This window comes from Zalophus californianus, chromosome 10 (assembly GCF_009762305.2).
Source record: "Zalophus californianus isolate mZalCal1 chromosome 10, mZalCal1.pri.v2, whole genome shotgun sequence".
In the NCBI taxonomy this organism is placed as follows: Eukaryota; Metazoa; Chordata; class Mammalia; order Carnivora; family Otariidae; genus Zalophus; species Zalophus californianus.
The window spans coordinates 71,380,971-71,395,512 of NC_045604.1; the positions used below are offsets into that span (position 1 = coordinate 71,380,971).

Here is a 14,542-nt window from a genome sequence, read left to right on the forward strand (position 1 = left end):
TTCCTCTCTCCAGATGAGAATGGGCCACTGCCCGTGGACGGGCCCACCCTAAGCTCCCACCCTGGAACAGCCCCAAGCAGCATGGGGCCCCCAGCTCCCCCCCCAGCAGCTATGAAATGGACACCTCTCCATCTTGAAGTAACCTCCCCCACCCCCAGCATGTCATCCGTGCAGCTCCTGCTGAGATTTCTCAGCTCCTGCAGGTTCACAGCCCTACTTATTAACTCCAATTACATGGGGCCCTGCTGCCTTCATCACTCCTCCCAGCTAGCACCTGTCCCCCAGCTGTCTGAGTCACTGAAGGCCCCATCCTCCAATCTGTGGAGACCCTCTTGGAACAGCCTCAGGTTGCTTCTGTGACACCTGGCTCTACTGTCCCTCCACCTCTCTGGGCTCCAGCTCCCCTTCCATCACCCATCCTTCACCAGTCCCCGTCTATACTCCTGCCCCACCTTGGACCATCTGGCCCCAGCCCATTGTTCTCAGGCCACCATCCCAGGTCTTCTGGACTTTGATGTGCCTCTGCTCAGGTGCCTACCTGATGCCACCCCCGAATGTTGTCACCTCACCAGGATGTCCACAAGCGAACGCTCCCTCCTCCCTAACTGTGCCCCCAACACACGTGTCCTCCTCATCTCTATATTGAAATACGTACTGGGCCCCGTCAAGTACCTTGCCCCGCGCTAGGTGGCCTGGGATCCGCAGAGCACCTCGACCCTGCTTTAGGGCGCCTTCAATAGGACAAAGACAAACTCAACCGTAAGCAATCACAGGTGCCTCCATCTACCCAGTCGTCCAAACCAGATGTCCGTGCACCACCAGAGGACCCTCTGAGACCCCGGGGCCCAGCTCCGAGCGGGAGTCGCGGCGGGTGCCGCAGGGCCGGAGACGTGGCAGCCCGAGCGCCGGAGGCGGGGCCCGGGCGCTGAGGGCGGGGACGCGGGAGCCGGCGCGCCAGGGGCGGTGCCGGGGGCGGGCCCTGAGCCCTGGGCTCGGGATTGGGTAGCCCGGCCGGAAGGGGGCGGTCACCTAGCCCGGAAAGGACCCGACTTCCCGGAGGCGGCAAATCCGGAGGGTCCGCGGCTGCCTTCATGCTGCCCGCGGACTGCTCGCGCCGGTGAGACCCGCGCGCTGGGAGGGAGCGGGGCGGGAGGGGGCGCGGCGCTCAGCAGGCCGGGGTGCTGAGCCGCCGGTGCGCCCCCCCAGGCTGGTGGCTGAGCTGCGGGATGCCCTGGACGCCTGCGCCGAGCGACAGCGGCAGCTGGAGCGGAGCCTCCGTGTCTCCCGCCGGCTGCTGCGGACCTGGTACGCGGACCCCGAGGCCGCCCTCGGAACCCCGCTCAGAGCTCTTCGGCTGCTAGGCCGGGCTCAGCGCCCACTTGCTTGTTGCCAGCTGTGCTCCCCTTTGTCTGCAGGCTCTGAGGGTGGGGAGCTGCCGCGAGGCCAGGCGGCTCCTTGCGGTCGGTAGGTTCTGGCCCTGCCTCTTGGCCGTGCCACGCCTGTACTGTGTCTTGGCAGGGAACCCGAGACGCCGGCTGCGGAGCCAGCCCCAGGGCCAGAAACTAATGAAGAGGTCCCGCCTCCCGGTAAACCTCCACCACCCACTTTCTCTTGGCTCTGCCTCTGCTCTGTTTTCTGACAAGCAGTGGTGAGTGACCACTGCAAGAGTTTTTGGGTTTTGCAGCATGCACACCCAGCCGTCAAGAACTCAAGGAGCTGGAGCTTCTGACCCAGGCACTGGAGAAGGCTGTACGGGTGAGAAAAAGCATGTCTAAGGCTGGAGAAAGACACAAGGCCCTCAGCCTCAAGTCTGGGGATGCTGCCACTTCTGCCAGCACAGCCTCTGCCCCGTCCCGGGCCTCAAGCCAGGCTGGCAGTCAAGCCTCAGAGACAAAACCACCCAGGGGCGCCCACCAAACCACGGTGCCTGCCAGAGGCCTCCCTGAGGGCAGGCTTCCATCAGTGGGGGATCGCACCCGTATGGCGAGAGGAGCCCGAGCCACCAAGCCTGGACCAGGCCTGAGGGACCAACAGATAACCGCATCGGCTGCTCCTCAGGCCCCAGAAGCTTTCACACTGAAGGAGAAGGGGTAGGTTTCGCAGACCCTTCCTGGAGGAACTGTTGTGTCTGCCTGATCAGATCCTGGCCAGCAGCAGGAAGCTGGGATGACAGGGAGGGCAGGGCATTGAGCTGGATGTGGGTCAGGGAAGCCCCCAGGGTGCCATCCCATGAGATCCATGCCCCAAAGCTGGCAGAATGGACCATTGCTGGGGTCTGTCCCCTTCTCCCTGGCTGTCCAGTGCCCCATCCTCTTACCCACTCAGCCCAGGGGCTCCAGATGGGCTGTGGAGGGCCTGGGCTCTGCTCCTGGTGTCCTCTCTTCTCTCAGTCAGGGCAGACCTGGACTGTGCTGGCTCCCACAAACAAGCTGGAAGCCCTATTGCTTGTTTGCGGCGGGGAGCCCCCAGAGTGAGGCTACTCTGAGCACTGGCTTCCCTGACAGCATCCTGCTGAAGCTACCTATGGCCTACAGGAAAGCAGCTTCCCAGAACTCCCGGTAACGCTGGATCTCAGCTGGGTGGGGGTGGAGGGAGAGCAGGGAGGCCTAGGCTTGCCACCAGCACAGGGCCGCATTGGTAAGACTTTTCTAGCAGGCCCCTCTGCTTTGTTGGCTGGGTGGGGAGACTTTCCACGTTAAGAGAGTCTGCCTAGCTAGGACTTAGACTCAGCGGGCTTTGAGGTTGGGAGACTTTGCGTCCCCATCTGTCTTCTCTGTGGAGGTGAGGGTGAGTGTCAGCTCCGTAGAGGTGCAGTAGGGGTTAAACAAGGTGGTGCCTTTCACGGTTAGTGCTGTGTCTGCTCCAGAATTCTTTCCCGGAGTCCCAGCTAGTCCCAGTGACCCGGGCTGCCAGCTCCTCTCCTCTCCTCCCTTGAATTCTCTCCTCGTACTTCCCAGAGTGGGTCCGCTCTGTCCCCTTTTCACGGACAGCGTCCTCTCCCTTCCCCACGGCCTCTGGAGGCGCCTGCTGGCATTCAGCAGAGCCAGACACCCCTCATGGGGCCCCTACCCTTGGCCTTTCCCTGCCTCCTAAGGCCCAGCTGGATGGACTAATGGCATACCCCTCTGGTTCCCGGGTGCCTGCATTCCAGCCTGTGGGCCCAGTTCAGCTCTACACAGACCAGTGACTCCAGGGATGCTGCTACCACGGCCAAAACCCAGTTTCTCCAGAAAATGAAGATGACGGTATTCTTGCTGGGCTTGTGGGACCCCCCCCAGGGTGGGGGCGGGGGGTGGTTCTGGCTCAGCCTGGTGAGTTTAAGAGGCAACTCCAGGAAGGGCCAGAGCCACTCTGGGGTCCTGTCCTTGGCGGGAGAGGAAGGAGGGAACCTGGCTACAGAGGAGTTTCCCTGATTCGTGTCCAGTCAGGTTGGCCCGGCTCTGGGCTCAGTGCTGCAGAGGTGGAGGCGGAGGTGGGGCTCCTCCGGAAGGCCTGCTCGCTGCTGAGATGGCGAATGGAGGAAGAGCTCTCGGCAGGTGAGTGGGCCCTGGTGTGTGTCTCGGGGCAGGGAGGGCTTGGGACTGGCATGGACCTGGCCTGCCCTCCCTGACTCTTGCGTAGACCCTGCTGACTGGATGCAGGAGTACCACTGCCTGCTTACCCTGGAGGGGCTGCAGGCCATCACGGGGCGGTGTCTCCACAGAGTGCAGGAGCTGCGTGCAGGTGAGAACTGGCCCCCCACCCCCACCCCACTTTGTGCTGAGGTCTGGTCAGTGGTCAAGGTCCTCTAGACAAAGGGCAGCATTAGCAGCTGCCCAGGAGCAGGGTCACCCCACTGCCTCTCCAGGCACAGCCCTGTCACTGTAAATAGATTATTTATCTCATTCCCAAGGTAGTGTCACATGAGAGTCAGAGACGTACTAGCAGATGACTTGCCTGGTATTGCAAGAGACGGTTATTGGTGGATAGTAGGGCTTCATCCAGGAGGCAAGTGCGAAGGAGGTCCCTGGCTGTCACCCCATGAAGCCACATCCCCCTGTCCTCACAGCGGTGGCGGGACAGCAGCTGAAGCCGTGGCCTGAGGGGAGATGCCCCAGAGCCTCCATGCCCTGTGAAGGAAGAACAGACTCTAGCTGGAGCCCCCAGCTTCTTCTCTACTCCAGCACCAAGGAGCTGCAGACTCTGGCGGCCCTCAGGCTGCGGGTGGCCATGCTAGAGCAGCAGATCCACCTGGAAAAGGTACAACCCAAGTAAGGGGGTGGGGACTAGGTGACTGGGTGCCAGAGGAGTGGTGGGCTTTGGTCCCATCCAGCAGATGGAGCCTCTGGACTGTGCACAGCTGACAGCACTGGCCCAGGGGCAGAGCTTTCGAAGGAAAAAAGGGCTGGCACATGGTGCCTGAAGCCCTCCCTGGAATTGCCCCACCGTGGAGACCTTCTGCAAGCCCTCAGCTAGCTGCCGGGGACAGGGCCCCCACTGAGATCCTGGCCCTGCATTACCCCCTAGGTCCTGATGGCTGAACTCTTCCCACTGGTGAGCACGCGGGACCCACAGGGGCCATCCTGGCTGGTGCTTTGCCGAGCTGTGCATAGCCTGCTCTGTGAGGGAGGGGAGCGCTTCCTCACCATCCTTCGAGATGAACCTGCCGACTGAGCCCTTCCCGTGGCCAGCAGCCCCGCACCTTGCCCCCTTCCCAGGCCGCCTGACCCCAGCAAGAGGGTGAGCTTGTTCTGACCCAGACGACTGGGAGAGCAGCACCCTATTAGGTGAACGGGGATTGAGAGGATTTTTGATGTGGGCCTGGGGGCCCAGAAATGGCTATACCCCCTGGGAAGCCAGGGTTCCCCGGCTGGGTTGGGGACAGCCCCCTGGTTCTTCCTGAGGAGCCCAGGGCCGCAAAGCTAGTGGTCAGGCCTCCACTTGGCTTGGCCTTCTGCAGGCTTGGAGACCAGAGGCCTGTCGGGCTTTTTTCTTAGCTACCTCTGTTTTTTCTTGCTTCAGACTTACAAGCCACTTGTGTGACATTAAAACTACTTTAGAAAGCATATATGTATAAGATGGAACTTGGTGTATTTGGTTTTTTCTTTGTGTTTTTGCTTACCAAGAACATAGCAAGCATATTTATCATATTTATTGAGAACACACAGACATTCTGTACTGAAGGGAAGGGAAGGACACTGAAGGTGAGCAGCACGGGGACTCCCCTCAAGCTTGGGCCCTAGCACACCTGAAACCCCTCCCCCCAATCGCCTGGACGGAGCTCACTGGAAGACACAAAAGCCACCAGCCCATATCAGAGTGGGCAGGCACTGTGTAGCCACAGCAGTCCTTCTAGCACCCATGCACACTACTTCTCCTGGGCTGTTGCTGTGGCCAGTGTGGGCCCCCCAACACTGACTTACCACCAGGGAACTTGCCCCTCACCTATGCCACTGTCACCTCCTCCAAGGCTCCAGCCTCCCCTGCTAAAGGAAGGCAAGAAAAATGTAGAGCTCAAGGTCATGGCCTCTGGATTTATACCAGTCACAGGTTTGGGTTTCCACTGTGACTTGATTTCTGCTGTGGGACTTTCAGCAAGATTCTTAAGGGCCCTGAGCCTCAATTCTCAGTGTCGTCCCCACTGTCATACTGGGGGTAATTGTTGGGAGAGGTTATTGAAGAGACACAACCACCCGCTGCCCCGGGAGCTGGATCTGGGCCACAGGAGGCTCCTCACGCCCTCCCCTGTCCTTGGAATATGGGTTCCACTGGCCTTTTCGCTCCCAGAGGTTGCTCCCGGGACACAGCCCTGAGGTAGTGACGTGGCACTGAGAACACCCGCATGGGGACAGAGCCCAGGGAGGGCCTCTCCCGATACCACCTTTTAGGCTCTGGCAGGCAGGTGCAGGGATGTAAGTTCCTTTTGCTTAGGAACCTTGCCGCCTACCCACCTGGAGGGGCCCACCTCTTGCTTCAGTCTCCGCCTGCCCTCTGCATGTGCGGCCAGTTTCAGATGACACCTGCAAGGCTCCCGAGGGGCCCGCGTGCCAACAGTAATAGCTATTACCCCTGTGGCTGGGGCGAGGACAAATTACACAGTGGTAGGCCCTGGGGAGAGCTGGGAGGCTGTAGTGTTCGTTAAGTAAACCTTGTTTGGGCACCTGTGCCAATCAAGCACAATCCTCAGAGCTGGGTCATTGGCCCTTTGTGTAGCTAGCGATGAGCCACAGGGAATTAGCACCAGCCTCTGCCCCAAGGGGACCCAGGCCCTGGACCAGGTAGCTTCTGGAGGAGGCCAGGTTTTCTGAGAGCCAGGTGAGGTGTCACAGGAATGGGGAATGAGCTGAGTGATGTTGAAGCAGCCTTGGGGTGGCCCCAGGGCCCCCAGCAGGAAATCCTACTTGTAAAAGCCCCCACAGTCCCACAGGCCAGAAACCTTGAACATGGAATCTCCGATATTGCAGGCTGCTGGGAACCAGATGACAGACCAAAGTAGGAAACCTAAAAACAGTCCTCATTGCACTGAGGGGCCTGTAGGGAGTGAAAGAGCCCCATCCACTGCCCAGAGCAGGAACAGGGAAGGGGAAGCCAAGAGATGGGAAGCCTGGGAGACGCCTACCCCGTCCTGGCCACTCCCTTGCTGCTTCCAGAGCTCATTCCCAGTTGCTCTGATCTTGAGGAGCCCTTCATTTCCAGGGTGAGTCCCACCACCACCCTGTCACTGGCCAAAATCAGTTTCCATAGCTAGTGGTCTCCACCATAATTATTAAAATGCCAGCCCACTTGGTTTATGGTGTACCTTCCCTACTGGACCTCTGCCCGGTGAGGGCAGGGGTGCTGTCCACCTTGGTTCCTAGCAAAGCCCAGATGGGCGCCTGAAGGTTGTGGACTCAATGACCCACCTATCAGGACCAGTCCGGCTGGTGTCTTGTGGAGGGCTGCCCGCACCTGGGCAGGAAGGTGCCGCCCCGAGCCTGAGGGAGAAGGAGGGCAGAAGTCTGGGTGAGCGCCCCCCTCTAGATTCGTGCCCGCCCACCCTGATTCAGAGCCAAGTCGGGAGGCGGCGGCGAACTCCTCTCCCCAGCGTCCCGGTGGCGTCACCGCATCCCGGGCCAATCCGCTCTGACGTGGCGGTCGAGGAGGACGAGAGTGGGGGCTGCGCGGGCGCCCACACCCACCCAGAGCGCGGCCCCCCGTCGGCGGCATGAGCGCGCCCGAGCCCCCGCCCGCGGCGCCTGCCGAACCCCCTGAACCCCCCGCGCCCCCAGCACCCCCCGAGCCCCCCGGGGCCCTGCGCGCGCTGCTTTTGGCCACCGGCGGCGTGGGGGGCTCCTGGCCGCGCTGCGTCCTGCCGTTCGGCGCCGTGACCCTGCTGGCCGGCGCCGCCGCCACGGCCATCACCTTCTCGCTGCGCGGACCCCACCTGGACCTGGAGCAGGGCGTGGCGCTGACCACGCTGGGCGCGGGCCTCGGGCTCCTGGCCGCCGCCTTCCTGTGCTGGCGCGGTCGGCGGCAGCGGCGGGCTGGGCGCGCGGGGCCGCGGGAGCCGGGGACGTCCTGAGCCCACGCGCGCGCGGCCCCCTCCCCAGCGAAATCACCGGGAGCCGGACGCCTCCTCCCTCCGGACCTCGCCCCGCCGGGGCGCTCACAGCACAGCGCGCGGGACGCGGAAGCCCCCTCCCCAGACCGTTCCTTCCTAAACCCTTAGGAGGCCAAGGGGTGGGGGCTACGAGCCATTTCCCTCTGCTCTTCGGACTCTCCTCTCCCCACTCCTCCCAATGTTGCTTTTCAGCGTTCTGCTTGGCGCGCAGAGCCGGTCGCGACCACAGAGAGGGCCTGCGTGGCACGGGGGCCCTGCCAGGGGCGCAGGGTGCAGGATGGCCGCGGACTCGGCAGGGGCCACCCTCCTCAGGGTGAAGCCTGCCGTGCTCCCCTCCCTCAGCCGTCTGTCTTCCCTGCTGGGTTGGAAGCCCCTCTCCACATAATAGACGCTCAATAAATGTTTGTGTGAAATGCGTACAAGTGGTGGCTTGCAAACGTCTGGAGGGAACAGGGCTGGGCCAGGAGTGTTGGATCAGTCTGCCTTTTAAGGGAAAGACCCCAGCCGCCTGAGGCCTGGGAATGTCTGGCCCCCTGGGTCCCCTCCTCCCCAGATAGGTTCCCCCAAAGCCAGCAGCTGTCACTCTGACTGGGGGTGGGAGTGGGAGGACTGCAGTGGGCTGATGAGGTGCATGTGGGGGCAGGGAGGCGGAGTCTCTTCTAAGGTGCCAGGATGGGGCAGGACCAGCGGAGAGGTGTGAGAGGCCCCAGAGGCTGGGGACAGGTGCAATGAGCCTGGACTGGGGGCTGGGGAGAAGGCCCTCCCTCACTCTCAGCAGGCCATCTGCCAGGGCCATCCTAGGGGCCAGAAGAGAATGTGTGCAGGGGGCCATTCTGGGGGAAGAGGCCAGGCTGCCTGCAGCCTCTTCCCTGGGGAACTGGTAGTACCACCACCCTCTGGGCCCAGAGCTCCCTGCTTGCTAAAAGGGATGAACACTCGTGCATGCAGCAGGCTGAGCCCTGAGGGCCTCCTTCCACCCACACCACAAACCACCAGATGTTCTGCAGACCTTAGCCCCAACTCCCGAGGAGGCTGGGCTGCAGACAAAGCCTGCAAGTCTGACACAGGGTTGGAAGGGAGGCTGCTCCCTGATTTCCAATTTCCTTTCTTCCCTCCCGAGTCTTGAAGTCCAGACAACCAGGGGCTCCCTGGAGGCTTGTCTCAGGTTCTGTGGAACCCTTGTGTTGGGCCTGGGCATCTCACCCCACCGTGGCCTCTTAGCTTCTAACGGTCCCAGAAGGATCTGTTGCAGCCGGTACTCTCTTGCCAGGGCTCCGCTTATCCCAGGCTGAGGCTGATGATCAGAAGGACCTTGAAGAGGGTGGTTGGGAAGATGCTGTTTTTGAACTTGACTCATGCTGGAGCATACTGGGCTCCCTGTCAGCTCCCTCATTCATGCACGGCTATCTATTGTAAGGGGCACGTTCTTTTCATCTCAAAGTTGAGATTAGGTGCCATGGCACCTGCTCTGTGGGGCAGAGGAGACCCACAGACTCCCTGCTGCTGCCAAAGTCGAAGGGAGAGAGGTCAGCAGCCCCTCTGACTCAATTCTTCCCAAGTCTCCCATGATCTCATCAGCCCCTGCATCCCACCCCCCACCCTTACATTTGTGAGGGCCTGACCAGAAGGTGCTAGTCCCTTCGGATGCCCCATCACCCTGTCTTCCTGGCTGCTCCAACCTCTTCTCCTTTGGTTTCCCCTGGGAGGCTCCAGTGTCCTCCTGTCTCTCCTCTCCTAAACAGCAAGAAGATTCTGCTTCTCTCTACTTTCTTCTTGTGGGTCCTTGCAGTATCTCTTGCCTGGGTGCAAGAGGCAGCTCTACCTACCCAGACACACCCACGTGGCATCCTCCATCAGCTGCCGGGCCTGGCCTAGTCAGCCTCCCATCTGAAACTTCAGACCTCACAACTTCTCTCAGGTCAGACATGTTCCCGTGTTCCCTGCCCCCTCTGCACGAAACTGATCCTTCCTGGGATGCTGCCCCTGCCCCTCCATCAAGGGCTTAATGGTTGTGGGGAAGTGGTGTCTATCCGGAGCAGTTCTGGTCTCTCTTGGCTGGGTCACTCTCAGCTGCAGCTGCCTCATCCCCAGCTGGTGCCCAGACTGCCCAGGTGAGTTCCTGCCTCAGTTTCTCTACCCAAACCTGCTGGTATGTGGGCCAGGCTCAGGGGGTCTGACACTGAGCTGTCTGTGACCAGGCCCTCCCCATGGACCAAACTCCACTCCCTACCCTCCACAGGGGTCCTCGACTGCTGACCAAGACCCTGAACTCCACGGGCCTCTGTTAATTAGTAGGCTCCCCCCACCCCAGCTTCTGCTTTCTCCCTGCCAGCTCTGGGGACTGGCCCCATCTTGGTGATGCAACTAGATGGAGACCCAGAGATGCTTTGGGACAAGGGTTTGGCCTGATCTGGGTCGGATATGCCAATTTCATTACTTAGGCGAGTTCCAGGCAGACCCAGAGGACACATCCTTCCTGAACATAAAGCAAGAGGGACTCAAGTCGGTGGAGCCCCTGGCTGTGTCCAATACCTTTGCAGCTCATCAACCGTCCCCCCCCCCCCCAATGGCTCAGCAAAGTTGAGTAACAGTCCAATGAAAAAAATAAATCTCAGGTTAAGGAGCCTGAACCACAGAACCAGAAATTGGAGCAGCTTGGATTCAAAATCAGACCTGGTCCCAATTGTGGGGATTTTTTTTTCTACTAGAGCAGACCACTGCTTGGGGACATCCCATAACCACCAGCCCTGCTTGGCTGCTACAGCCCTGAGTGTTCCCTGTAGAGACCCAGGGGATCATCAGGGCACCAGCCTTCAGATGCAGGGCTTAGCCTGCGAGATGGGCCTGAGGGAGGAGGCGGCCAGACCCCCGCCCAGCACGTGGCACAGCCCCAGGAGCAGTCAGGGCCTAGATGCAGGCCGGGGACCCTGCTGGGTGGTCCCCCACGGGCTGCGTGGCTGAGCCGCCCCTTCCAGACCCCTCCCGCCAGCGCATTCCTGGCTCCCCGGCCCCTCCCCCGGCTCCCGGGCCTCCCAGCCCCCTCCCCCGCTGGCCCAGCCAGTGTCTGAATCTGCTTCTGATTCCGGCTCTGCCGACGAGGCCCCCTCCCCTCCCCTCCCTCCTTCCCGGCCCGAGCAGCCCCGCCCCCGGCTGGGCCCAGGCTTGCGCCTACTGCGCCCCCCACCCCCTCCTGGCACAGCTCGCCCGCCTTCGCTACAGCCGGGAGGAGGCGGCGGCCGGGGCGCCCCAGGCCCCGCCCGCCCTCGGCCCTTCCCGGGAGGCCGGGAGACCTGCTCGACCCGGCCCTCGGTGGGTGAGTGCAGCGGCGGACGACGGGTGGGGCCTCCGCGGGCGGAGGCGCCGGGAGCGGGGGCGACTCCTGTCATCGCTCCAGGCCCAGCGGGACGACGCGCCAGCATCCCCGCTATTGCGTTTGGCCCGGGGCGTGCCCGCGGCTGCTCCCACCTCTTGGCCCCGGCTGGGGCCTCCCGGGATTGCTCGGCATTGCGGGCCAGCGGGCAGAGCCCCGAATCCGGGCTCTCTCTCCCCGAGGGCAGCGGCGTGGGGCCCGGCGGGCTGGCTGATCCACCGCGGCTCCGGCCATGCCCGGCTGGCCCTGGGGGCTGCTGCTGACCGCGGGCACGCTTTCAACCGTGCTGAACCTGGGGCCGCCAGCGCCTGCCGACCCCTGCCATGACGACGGGGGCGCGCCCCGCGGCTGCGTGCCCGGCCTGGTGAACGCCGCCTTGGGCCGTGAGGTTCTGGCGTCCAGCACGTGCGGCCGGCCGGCCACGCGGGCCTGTGATGCCTCGGACCCGAGGCGGGCACACCCCGCCGCCCTCCTGACCTCCGCAGGGAGCACCACCAGCCCCGTGTGCTGGCGTTCGGACTCACTGACACAGGCGCCCCACAACGTGACCCTCACAGTGCCCCTGGGCAAGGCTTTTGAGCTGGTGTTCGTGAGCTTGCGCTTCTGCTCGGCGCCCCCGACCTCGGTGGCCCTGCTCAAGTCACAGGATCACGGCCGCAGCTGGGCCCCACTGGGCTTCTTCTCCTCCCGCTGTGGCCTGGACTATGGCCGCTTGCCTGCCCCTGCGGATGGCCCACCTGGCCCAGGGCCTGAAGCTCTGTGCTTCCCTGAGCCCCAGGTCCAGCCTGATGGTGGTGGCCTTCTGGCCTTCAGCGTGCAGGACGGAAGCCCACCAGGCCTGGATCTGGACAGCAGCCCAGTGCTCCAAGACTGGGTGACTGCCACAGACATTCGAGTAGTGCTCACAAGGCCTGCCATGCTGGGGGACACCAGGGACTCCATGGCCATGGTCCCTTACTCTTACTCGGCTACTGAGCTGCAGGTGGGCGGGCGCTGCAAGTGCAATGGGCATGCCTCAAGGTGCCTGCTGGACACCCAGGGCCACCTCATCTGTGACTGTCAGCATGGCACCGAGGGCCCCGACTGCGGCCGCTGCAAGCCCTTCTACTGCGACAGGCCATGGCAGCGGGCCACGGCCCGGGAAGCCCACGCCTGCCTTGGTGAGGCCTTGGAGGGTGGCCTGGGGATCTTGGACTGGGCCAGCCTGCCCCTGACCCATCCCTTCCTGCAGCTTGCTCCTGCAATGGCCATGCCCGCCGCTGCCGCTTCAACATGGAGCTGTACCGACTGTCCGGCCGTCGTAGTGGTGGCGTCTGTCTCAACTGCCGGCACAATACCGCCGGCCGCCACTGCCACTACTGCAGGGAGGGCTTCTATCGCGATCCAGGGCGTGCCCTGAGTGACCGCCGCGCTTGCAGGGGTGAGCCTGCCACCAGCTCCCTGCACATCCTCACCTTCTGGCTCCCCGCATCCCCACATGGGCTTCTAACCATCCCGACTCTGTCCTCAGCATGTGACTGTCACCCTGTTGGTGCCGCTGGCAAGACCTGCAACCAGACCACAGGCCAGTGTCCCTGCAAGGATGGCGTCACCGGCCTCACCTGCAATCGCTGTGCCCCTGGCTTCCAGCAGAGCCGCTCTCCGGTGGCCCCCTGCGTTAGTGAGTGACCCTGCCCTCCTTCGGCCACCTCAGCGGAGGCCACACCAGCTCCCTGCTGCTACCTGCTCATCCCCTGAGCCCTGCAAATCCTCCCCCTCCAATGCAGGCCGTTCTCTCGTCCTGTCTGCAGAGATTCCTGTCCCTGGACCCACTGAGGAGAGCAGCCCTGTGGAGCCCCAGGGTGAGTGGACACAGAACGGGATCCCAGACTGGCATGACTGTCGGGGGAAGGCTATGGGTTCAAGGAGGGGAGGTGGAAAGGGTGGGGTGGGGAGGTGGGGATTGTTCTGTGCCAGCCTCCACACGCCCTCCAGACTGCGACGCGCACTGCAAACCAGCCCGGGGCAGTTACCGCATCAGCTTGAAGAAGTTCTGCAGGAAGGACTACGGTAGGCCTCCTGCCCTCACCTTCTCACCCTGCCCTTTCCCTCCCTGGGCCTCCCACTGTCGCTGGCCCCGCCCTGTCAGCGCCCGGTGGCCTCTCGGTGCCCACCTCAACCCCAGCGTTGAGTGTCCCCTCTGTGCCCCCCTTCCCACACCGCCGGCGCGCAGCGTTCCTCAGCGCCGCCCGCCCCCTGACGGCTCCGCCCCTCTTGATCCCGCCCCCTCTCGCCCTCCCCGCAGCGGTGCAGGTGGCGGTGGGCGCGCGCGGCGAGGCGCGCGGCTCGTGGACGCGCTTCCCGGTGGCCGTGCTTGCAGTGTTCCGGAGCGGCGAGGAGCGCGCGAGGCGAGGGAGCAGCGCGCTGTGGGTGCCGGCGCGGGACGCGGCCTGCGGCTGCCCGCGCCTACTGCCGGGCCGCCGCTACCTGCTGCTTGGGGACGGGCCAGGGACCGCGGTCGGGGGCCGGGGGCCCGGGCTCAGCGCCGCCCGCGGGAGCCTTGTGCTGCCCTGGCGCGATGCGTGGACGCGGCGCCTGCGGAGGCTGCAGCGGCGTGAGCGGCGGGGGCGCTGCGGAACAGCCTGAGCCCGAAGCGCGGGCGGGGCGCTGCTTCCACATTGAGGCGCACGTTCATCCAGTGCATCCGCCTGCAGAGGAGTCTTTGCTGGCGTCGCGCGCGTCGCCATCTGGGCCCTCCCCCGACCCTGCCCGGCGACTCCCTCGATGCCACGCGCCCATGCCTGGAAGGGTTGTGACGGACGCAGCGGACACCCCGCCCCAACACAGAGGGATGTGATAGCCCCTGAGCTGCGTCCAGGCTCCCTTGGGCAGCTGTCAACCCACCTTCGCATTATCTTCCCCCTCCAAGGGACACTGTGATAGTCCCACAAGGCTGGGAGCCCCCTGTGGGGCCGAACAACACTTCGGGGCTCTGCGAACACCCTAAGGGCCGCTGTGCCTCCCCCACCTGTGATGTCGTGATCCCTCAGAGAGCATTCTCACCTTCCTAAAAGGCACTGTGACCCTCTCCCAACAGATATGAACACCCTTGTGATGCCAGGACCCATCTAAGGTCTGAAAACACCCCAGGGGCTGCGATGGCTTCATCACGGACTCTGATCTCCAGAGAGTGTTCTAACTCCCCACGAGGCACTGTGGCCACCACAGACGCCTGTAGACCCCCGGGGGCTCGGCGGCGCTGGCTCCCCCGCCCCCTGCCAGGACCCGCAGAGGGCGCTGTGTCTCCAACCCCAGCGCGGACGGCAGCCTCTGTTCCCCTTCTGTCCCGCCTGTCACCTCCGCCTGCTCTGTCTCTGCCGCTTGGGCGTCCGCGTCCCTGTCCCCGCTGCGTCTCTGCCTGTGTTCGGCCTCTTTCTTGGCCTGCTGAGTCCCTGTCTTGTCTCCGTCCGGCTGTTTCTCTCGGCCTCGGCCTCAGGGCTCCACCGCTCAGGTCCCGCCCGGAGGACCCCCTGCGCCCCTTCTCTGCCCGCTCGGGACCGGACGTCGTGTCCACGCAGACGCGCGTTCCCAGGTCTACGCGTGACCCGGCGGGG

At 63.5% G+C, this 14,542-nt stretch overlaps 2 protein-coding genes across 5 annotated transcripts; both read left to right on the top strand.

The window, feature by feature from the left end:
- Positions 1-1,034: 1,034 nt before the first annotated feature.
- TEDC2 (tubulin epsilon and delta complex 2) lies at positions 1,035-5,055 on the top strand. 4 transcript variants are annotated; one of them, XM_027611706.1, is made up of 10 exons: positions 1,035-1,117; positions 1,207-1,305; positions 1,519-1,586; positions 1,685-2,090; positions 2,391-2,558; positions 3,152-3,245; positions 3,425-3,536; positions 3,622-3,723; positions 4,049-4,239; positions 4,507-5,055. In XM_027611706.1, the coding sequence occupies exons 1-10, from the start codon at positions 1,092-1,094 to the stop codon at positions 4,651-4,653; spliced, it is 1,413 nt and encodes a 470-aa protein (XP_027467507.1). In that variant the 5' UTR covers positions 1,035-1,091; the 3' UTR covers positions 4,654-5,055. The 4 variants fall into 4 exon arrangements, with proteins under 4 accessions (XP_027467507.1, XP_027467509.1, XP_027467510.1 ...); XM_027611708.1 differs by having other exon boundaries at positions 2,505-2,558; XM_027611709.1 differs by lacking the exon at positions 2,391-2,558.
- A 6,126-nt stretch (positions 5,056-11,181) lies between these two features.
- NTN3 (netrin 3) lies at positions 11,182-13,697 on the top strand. The gene is made up of 6 exons (XM_027613212.1): positions 11,182-12,109; positions 12,181-12,369; positions 12,460-12,609; positions 12,740-12,790; positions 12,924-12,998; positions 13,234-13,697. Exons 1-6 carry the CDS (start codon positions 11,182-11,184, stop codon positions 13,572-13,574), a joined length of 1,734 nt encoding a protein of 577 aa, XP_027469013.1. The 3' UTR covers positions 13,575-13,697.
- Positions 13,698-14,542: the final 845 nt, after the last annotated feature.